This window comes from Trematomus bernacchii, unplaced genomic scaffold (assembly GCF_902827165.1).
Source record: "Trematomus bernacchii unplaced genomic scaffold, fTreBer1.1, whole genome shotgun sequence".
In the NCBI taxonomy this organism is placed as follows: domain Eukaryota; kingdom Metazoa; phylum Chordata; class Actinopteri; order Perciformes; family Nototheniidae; genus Trematomus; species Trematomus bernacchii.
In genome coordinates this window covers 17,136,000-17,145,339 of record NW_022987689.1, presented here as the reverse complement: position 1 = coordinate 17,145,339, position 9,340 = coordinate 17,136,000, and the positions used below count along the sequence as shown (strand labels likewise).

Below are 9,340 nucleotides of genomic sequence, written 5' to 3'. Positions count from 1 at the left end.
GTGGACTGTTTCTGTTATGAAGTGTGGTTTATTCTGTGGCAAAGAACAATTCAGTTGTGGTTGGTTAATGCTGCATATCTGAAATGTGCATCCAGACAAATTGCACATACAATGTCAGTTAAGTTTGTAAAGAACGCTATTAGTTGACCAAAATTAACGGTTATATTAGAGTTGCAGTTCGGTGCGTGTTCTGGACATTTGTGAGATATTGTCTTAGTTTAGGAATTATGTTCAAGCGGAAAGAAATGGACCCTAGCTGACATTTGTGCCAAATTTCAAGAAGTTCCCTCTAGCAGGACTTCTTGTGATATTACTTCAGGAAAGGACAACCTGAAAACTGTGACAAGTCTGATGAACTGTGAGTAACTGCTATGATTATTTGAACTTTCAGTACACTCAGTATGCTCAAAATACGTTACATACTGTAAATGGCAGCCAATTGCCTTGACTTTCCCTTTATCAGAAAATCTAATTAGAGTGAGGCAGCAATACACTTACAGCGTTATAAATGACATTTTTATACAGCAATATTTATACTTCAATTCATAAAATACAGATGGAACTTATATGCACCTTTAAATTAAAAGCCATTTATTACATTGCAAACAGTCATCTCATATTGCTGTAATGTAGTGACAATAGTAAACAACATACAGAATTCCCTCTTGCTAAGTTTACACAAACAACTATTTAAGTGACACCACCTCAAACTACCTTAATAAGACTCCTTAAGTTTCGTATTGTTCTTTTTTGGTCTTCCAAGTAAAAAAGTACAGAGGGTATCGGGGTCCTTCAATTGTAAAACTGTAAAAGCCAATAATGAGATCAATATAATGCCTCAAGTCAACCCTCCTCCTGTCTTGTCACGTGCACTATATTTGGGTTATACGGTGCACGCTTAAAGCCCTTTTAAGTAGCTGCCATGGACTGCAGGCCTTTTAATAAGTAGCCTGCCTGAAAGGGTGCTATATTAAAATCTATGAAGCATTTAGGGGTTGAAACATTTGGAGAACTCCATCTTTGATGTTTAAAATGTATCAGCTTGGTCAGGTAGTTTCTCCAAAGATGTACACTTTTCTGCAGAATAATTTAATATAAAAAGGTGCTGCTTTATAAGCATAACTATTGTCTTGGCATCATCTGGTTCATGGAACCTGAACCAAAGAGCAGGAAGTCTTTCACAGGTCTTTGAAGAGGGGGTGCTGCAGGGCCTGAGCTGCCGTGATCCTGGTTCCAGGGTTCAGGTCCAGAAGCCGGTCCAGCAGGTGGTAGGCCTTGTCAGGAACTCTGTCCCAGCCCCGCTCATCCAGCTCCACCTTACAGTCTGTTTCTGAGTTCCTGAGTTCCTGCTGGTTAGGGAGAGCAGAAGGGAGAGACGAAGGCTTCTCTCCTGCTCCGTCTTTGTGCTGTTCAGCAGGACGATGTGTGGGCGTAGCATCTTGGATGTTGTGAAGACGGGTGGAGGTGGAGTCTCTGTTAGCTTCGGGGAGGGGTGTGACTTCATCTGGGGATGGCCTCCGCCCTCTGAGGGTCTCACACAGCGTCCTGAGGTCCTGCCGAGGGAGCTCCCTGCTGCACGCCACCGCCTTACCTGCAACAAGTGAAACAAAACAGGTTGATTATACAGTGACGTTGTATTCACTCACTCCTTGGTGATGAACTGTTTTTCTGAAATGACTGTATTATTTTTAAAGAAAGGTATATTATCAGAAGACTTTATTTGTCTCATAAATAAGATTTCGGGACAGTTGCTCCATTTTAGAATGACCAAAAAAAGAAGAATTGAATACAAATATTTATAAAAATGTATCAAGTAAGAGTGGCCAATTAAAATATAGAATAAAGTAAATGCCCAATAAAAGATACAGTCAAAAATAGAATACAAATATTTATATAAAATGTGGTTAAAATGTGCACATTATACTACAATATATAACATGTTTATTACAATATTAACAGTGTTATATTAGTATTCATAAGATATGAATATGAATTTGCACAGTTGAAAGTTGTATAGTTTGGGTTCAGCTGCAGTCTATTGACTTCCTGTGTTGCTCTGTGGTGCACTTCAGGGGAATGATTAGGAAAGCAAAGGGATCAGGTGAGAATAAGAATACAAACCAAAAGCCTTGGCTGCCTGGATGGTTTCTCTGGAGCCTCGTATGGTCATGATCTGAGTGAGGGCGATCAGGTCGTCGCTGGCTTTAAAGAACGGGTAGCGTCCGCTGAGCAGCGAGAGCAGGATCACACCAGCTGACCACACGTCTATAGCTGCAGGGCAGAGGGCAACATTAGTGACAACTACAGAGGGAAGTGGCCAATCAGATGCAGCGCCTCCTGTGAGGCCACCTCATTGTTAGCAATGAGAGAGAAACAGTTTGCATGCTGCTTTTGTGTTACTGAGCCCTTGCATTTTGGCCTCAGGTCGGAAAAAGCACCGTTGCTAACCAGGTTTTATCCTTCTTGTCCAAAGATTATTGATATATGAACACCATGATTCATTGAAAGATGATTTGGAGAGGACTCATTGCAAACTTAGTGTGTGAAAAGTTAAGTTAAAATGTAGGTGAATTGAACTTGTAACATTGCAAACAAAGAATATCTATAATGTTGGCCAAACGGCAAGAGGTGGTATGGTTCTTATAATTGATATCTGAATGTTTGTATGAAGATGGCTTGACACATTTATAAAAGTTGGTCAAAAAAGAAAGAAAGCGCCATTTTTCCCTCATCCAATCATATTCATTGAAAGGCGGGTCTTCTATGGTGTTTGTTGCTGGATAACCGGAGCTATTGGACTTTTCTAACTGTGGTTTCCATGATTTGAACAGAAAGGAGCAGCAAAGGAGTCTTACTTAAGTATTAACTATCAGGTAGCCTAGACTTCATGGTTTGTGTTAAGCTAACATTAGCGCTCAACAAAAAGGCAGTTTAGCGTGCCTCACATTTCAACCTGCAGCAAGCGTTCTATCTGATCCTTAAGAAGCCGTGCTGTAAAGTACCAACCTGTTCCCTGGTTGGGACACTTTGTGAGGACTTCTGGCGCTCTGAAGCCCGGAGTGCCAGCTCTGGGAGCCACCTGAGGTTTCCTTTATTGAAAGAACAACATGGGGCAGGGGGTTTAAAGGAGGAACACACCAAAGACATTGGTTGACAATGTGTTGTCTTTCAAATCTCTAGGTTCAAATGTATTTAAGGAACACTTTTCTGAATGGTGAGTGAAAGTGGCTCTTAATGATTTGTTTCTAGAAAAGAAATCTCCTCTCTCTGTTGGCTGTTACCTGGACATGCAGATGTTGCAGACGCGGTCGCTCTGGTAGCAGCTGCAGGTGAGGCCCTGCTGGACGGCCCTCTGAGGCTTCTGACCGCCGCTCTGGGTCCTGACAGGCAGCGGGCCCCGGCCGGCCGCAGAGTACCTTCTGTTGGCCGGGTCCTCTGTTTTACTGGACTTTACCAGCTGAATGAGAGACTTTATGAGGAGGAAAATACAGTGAGTAAGAAATAAACACTGATGATATCCTTTAAGAGGGTCTTCATTCAAACCAAATGAAAAGGACTCTGTTCAGATACAATAAACAGAGAATACATGTCCTATACTAAAAGGCTACTTTCCACTGTGCTCACCTCTGCTTTAATGGCAGCTGGTTTGGTGGTGGCTGCAGCTGGAGTGCAGCTGTTCAGGTTCCTCTCTCCAAACACCGGCCGAGGCTGTTTGCGCAGACCGGACAGATCCTAAAGAAAAAAAGGGGGTGACATAATTGAGTTAAAGGCAAAACATTGGAAGGAAACAAATAGACGCATAGACAAACACATTTTTATTAAAAATCTATACAGGAAATTCCTAACCCAAATTCAGGCGAGTGTACCCAAAAAAACAGACAGAAAAACATTAGTGCAGACACCTTTGTGTGGTTGGTACGAGAGGCGGAGGTGGGGACAGTGGTGGAGACACAACGTGCTTTTTTAACCAGAGCTTTCCGAGTGGCTGAGGAGGAGGTGGTGGAGGAAGAGGAGGAGGAATGAGGTAAGGTTGTTGACGGCCGTGGAGGTAGTGAGGTGGTGGCTGTGGTAGTGGTGGTGGTTTTGGGAGGGGGCCTAGGTGGTGCTTTGCTCCTCTGTGTGGTGTCTTGTTTCCCCATGGACCCTCCACCTTTTAGTGCTGTCCTCTGCCTCACCACCTTCAGGAGCTCGATCTGTGTGTCCGCTGTTCCCTGAGCCAGGCCGAAGTCCACCAGCGCATACCTACACACATTTTAAAACAAGGACTTGATGTTATGTTCTCATTTGGTCATCAGTTACATGGCAGATTCTGCACTTCTATGCTCACTTTTAAAGAGGACATATTCTGCAAATGTTCAGGTCCATATTTGAGAAAAACTCCCTCTGGAGGGGACACAGGGATTTTAGCCTTTGCAGACCATTTACATGCACTAAAACCTATAGAGCACACTACAGGAGAGGGCATCATTTGGCCCTATTAAGTCATTTTGATATCAGAATGCCTCTTTTTCATATTAGGAATCATTAAAGTAGGTCTTAGGACACATCAGGTAGATAGGAGCAGCTGTGGCATCCATCTTAATCTTTAGGTGGCACCTCTGTTTTTTGGATTCTTGACATGTTTGACTAGAGGCACATTCTGGTAGTGGCCAGTCTGATAATGAGTTCTACATGCAGACCTGAGGAGAGTGTGGGGGAACTGATGGCGGAGTAACTTCAGTAGGACATCGGTTCCAGCTTCCAGGAGCTTTTTTTCTGCTTTCCAGTATTATTGCTCGAAAAAATGATATTCCAATTCCATCACACTTGCGTCTTTCCAAACATATTATAAAAAAGTCTCACTCTTGCAAGCTACTTGCTGCTGCGAGTCCAGATAAATACTGTTTCGATGTAGTTTTAATGTTGTAAATGTGACTCCTATCAAGGACTTTTCTAATTCTTTGTTCTTAGTGGAGGACGTAAGAAAAAAAGACTTTTCTTTATGAACTCAAGGTCACACAGGCGAAGAAATTAATATACAAATGCTCTTTTTCTATATAAAAGTAGTCATTGAACTACTAGAGAGTATAACGTTGTTACATAATTGCTCACAAAATCATTGGCACTAACCTATACAAAAAAAGAAGAAGAAATGAAACACCATCAGACGTAGTCATGTATTCCTTACAGAGAGATGCGAGTACTCACGTTTTGCTCTTCCTGTTGTACAGGAAGTTGTTTGGTTTAATGTCTCTGTGGATGATTCCAAACTGGTGGACGTGTCTCAGAGCCTTCATCAGGTGATAGATGTACAGACGGACCTCTTCAAAAGTCAACGAGCCAATGATGTCCTGATGAATACATGGAGATAGGATCAGAACTTTTATAGGACATTTCAGCAAACATAGGAACAAGAATCAAGGGGTTATCGTGTTTAATAACAGTTACAACTGAAAGGCTGTAGCCACATGTTAAAATAAAAAAAAAAGTACAAACCACGATAGCTTGATGCTCCATATAAGGCATGACAATCACTACATGGTCCTCCTTCCTGAAACAATATGTTGCCCCTATCACACTCTCTTTGCCTCTGCAAAGTGAGAAAAAAAACGATTTAAATATTTGTATATAATAACAATAAAAACACAGATTTAACATAAATGCACCTTCATATATTCAAATGATGCATTTGCAAACGAGCTAGCCCACACATCAATTTGCTAAAGCATAACAAAAAACCTTAAAGGAAAGAGATGAAACAAAATGATACAAGAGTGGTTTAATTGAGCATCTGACTAGATACTGTGTCTCAAGTCTCTAACTGCAGTACATACCATGCGTTTCCAAGGGCAACATAACATACAAACAATGAGCAACATTTACCTAGCAGATCTAAAGGAATTACTGCACAATGAACTCATTTCAAACTAGGCTGTTAGTAACAGTATATGATGTCTATAGTAATTATGTAATATTGTAAAAGTAAAAAGAACTAAACATTTATAAAAAAGGTGATAAATATGTGTAAGAATACCTCTTTAAAAAAGTACTGTGATATACAAAGATATCCACACTTAAATCAAATTAAAAATTAAAATAAAACAGCCACTTTGCACAATTTGTAACGTATGTAGTACCCTATGTCTATATGTTACTGTGGTTGTAGTTGATTGGTCTATTATAGAGGAATGTTATACATTTTGTATAATTAATCCTTTGCATTTTTTGATATAATGCTCTTTTGATATATGTATTTTCTACTGTGGAAATGTATATATTTGCTGTCAATGCTTTTATTGTATTTTTATGCATTTTATTATATTTAAAATATATATATTTTTAACTCATGACTGTTATAATTGCTTCGGTGACAAAACAATTTCACAATTTGTGTGTAAAGTATATATCCATCATCTATCCATCTATATTGGTACAGATCATCCCACCATGATCATTTACTTAAATGTTTTCATGATAATGAGAATAATGATGTGATTATTGATCATTATTCTTTCCAGATCGTGCAGCTAAAGTCTAAACACTCATTTTAATAGACAACTCATAAGAATGAGCTTTTCAGTTATTAAACAAGCGTTTTGAAAGTCTGGAGATGTAAAGTCATTTTCAACACAACAGTGTTGGACTCACCCAGCGACAGTGAGACACTGAAGCTCAGCAGCGATGCGTGTAGGGTGGCTGGTTGGGATGAGGTGCTTCAAGGCAAACATCGCTCTCCTCCCATCATGCATCTGGGCCTCACCCAGAAACACAGAGCTGAATGTACCTGGTATACAGACACACATCTCATGAACACACTCTTCTGCTTCAACAATGCAATGATGTGTACGAGTGCCTACTTTATTAACCTTCAAAAAAGTTTCAAATGTATGTACCTTCTCCGATTTTGTCAGTGATGCGGAAAACCTTGGCCAGCTGGGGGATAGCTTTGTAAAGATTCTCAATTTCGATGTCCACATCTCCTGGAAGAAAACATGAAAAGAAATACGCACTCATAAACGAACAAGATTTTTGAATCCAATACCATTTTAACATACTCACTCAAATAATGTGTTACAGGATGGAATATAAGACATTACAGAACATTATTTTATTATATTCTTAAAAGGTGGGGTATGTAATTTATTTCAGAAACACTTTTTGTTATATTCCATGGAATGCTCTTAAAATCCTGATAGCAATGAATATATTAAATGCGTTGACAAAAAATACATAAAAAAATGTCATCTGTGGAAGCCGTAGTACTGTAAAAAGCACGACCAATCATTTTAGCCGGCCCGGCTAAAGTAACTGGATGGCCTACCTGCCTGTCAGCCTTCCATCTGTGCACAAACTTATCTCGTGCCCTCATTGGTCATGTGCGCGTTCGTGTGTGTTGGAGGAAGGAAGTCTGAAGGAAGAGGCAGATTTTTTTCGGCTGCGTATTTTCAAATTCTAGCGATCTTGAGCTGGTTTCTCCAAAATTAGATACCCCACCTTTAAGCATTATTTGTAAACAAAAATTAAAGTAAAATAAAAGTGTTTGTTTTCAAGTCATGAAGCAACTTACTTGCGACTTTGCTTCTCCTCCGCCCTCCATCATGTTTAATAACACATCCCTCTGTGCTGATGCTGTCAGAGCAGACAGGAGACAACTCCATCTGAGACAAAGAAAGTCATAGAGGAAACACTTCAAAGGGCTGCTAACTGAAACATTTGAATAAGAAAGGATTTAGAGTAAGGAGATTCAATACTTTATTGATATGTTAATATAGTTGATCACATACCGTTAGGACATAGACATATCTAAATTAGGGGTGGAAAGGTAAATACATTAACTAGTACTACTGTACTTAAGTACAAGTTTGAGGTACTTTCCTGTAATAGTAATTATTATTATAGATTAAGATAATACTTTATTGATCCATTGGTAAAATTCACAAGCTACTCAACAGTGTATATATACATATTTAAAAAGCCCCACTTTTACCAGCTGCAACATTAAAGTGATACATTAATAAGTGCGTCATTAATGCGTCAAATAATATATAATGCCAAAATGGGTCGTTCTGATCTGCATGTACATTATATTTTGTAATTGTTTTGTTGTTGATGCCAATACTTTTATACTGCTACTTATGTAAAACTTTAAATGCAGGCTTTTACATATAATATTATTATATTATGGTATTGCTACTTTTACTCAAATAAAAGGTATGAGTGCTTCTTCCACCAATATTTACGTTACAATATGTCATATTAACTTATGGAAGTCATGTTAAGTTGGACAGTGTATGGAGAACTGTATTTCCTTGCTAAAGTTATTGGCAAACTATCCTGTTATTGGCAGGTGGTCAGAACATGCACAGCTAATGTTAAGCTTAGCTCCGTTTGTGTTCGTCTTTACAACAAATCTAGCAGCTATTGTTAGCTACAGTCTGTCAAGCTATAGCTAACCACAGCCTCTTGAGTTAGACAAAAAGAAACTCACCGCGTTAGTTTGTCGTTCAGTACAACTCTTTCTTCATATGAACATTGCCTGAACACACCATACGGTGATAGGCGTATGTTTCATAGGCAAAAACCTATAAATAACATATAATTATCTGTCGGCGGATGAATATAATAGTTAGTAGACTTTCAGGCTCTGAAGCTTTCCGCGAACAACAAACTCCCCGCTAAAAGTGACGTCACATCTCGCGCAGCATCGGCACATTCTTCTTCTTCTCTCGGTTTAGTGGCAGACTGCTGCATACCGCCCCCTACTGTACAACAGTGTGCACGCCATGTCATTTTAGCCTTGTAACCACCGATGTTATATTCTTAATACAAACTTTAGGACATTTAAGGCAGTAAATAGCAGAGGTGTGGACTCGAGAGTCACATGACTTGGACTCGATTCAGACTCGAGTCACCAATTTGATGACTTTGGACTCGACTTGACAAAATCACAAAACACTTGCGACTCGACTTGGACTTGAACACTAATGACTCGGGACTTGACTTGGACTTGAGCCTTCTGACTTGAGGTGACTTGATAATTTAATTCAGAGGTCTCCAACACGCCGATCGCGAGCTGCCGTTCAGAAGAGCAGACTCCCGTCGGGGAAAGCAGAACCTTCAGCCGCTGCGACTCTTGCTGAGAATCCTTGCAGGCAGGGGCGGGACTTTATTTTGCTGAGCCACCATGCGGCCAATCATATGCGAGGACACACTAGGATCATACCATTATGTGAAAGAAGGGTGGGGGGCAGACGCTCCAAAGACAGCAAGTGTAGTGGTACAGGCCAGCTACACAGAGCGACGGGGAGACGGGGAGACGGATTTAAATTTAAATATTTAACTCCGACACAGTCCATATTAT

At 40.0% G+C, this 9,340-nt stretch overlaps 1 protein-coding gene across 2 annotated transcripts; it reads right to left on the bottom strand.

The window, feature by feature from the left end:
• Positions 1–574: 574 nt before the first annotated feature.
• Positions 575–8,818, bottom strand: cdc7 (cell division cycle 7 homolog (S. cerevisiae)). 2 transcript variants are annotated; one of them, XM_034137322.1, is made up of 12 exons: positions 8,468–8,816; positions 7,547–7,637; positions 6,873–6,959; positions 6,628–6,763; positions 5,476–5,569; positions 5,188–5,330; positions 3,903–4,242; positions 3,625–3,732; positions 3,282–3,469; positions 3,007–3,089; positions 2,122–2,271; positions 575–1,591 (listed from the first exon to the last, which is right to left on the bottom strand). In XM_034137322.1, the coding sequence occupies exons 2-12, from the start codon at positions 7,635–7,637 to the stop codon at positions 1,179–1,181; spliced, it is 1,833 nt and encodes a 610-aa protein (XP_033993213.1). In that variant the 5' UTR covers positions 8,468–8,816; the 3' UTR covers positions 575–1,178. The 2 variants fall into 2 exon arrangements, with proteins under 2 accessions (XP_033993213.1, XP_033993215.1); XM_034137324.1 differs by having other exon boundaries at positions 1,179–1,591; positions 3,282–3,457; positions 8,468–8,818.
• Positions 8,819–9,340: the final 522 nt, after the last annotated feature.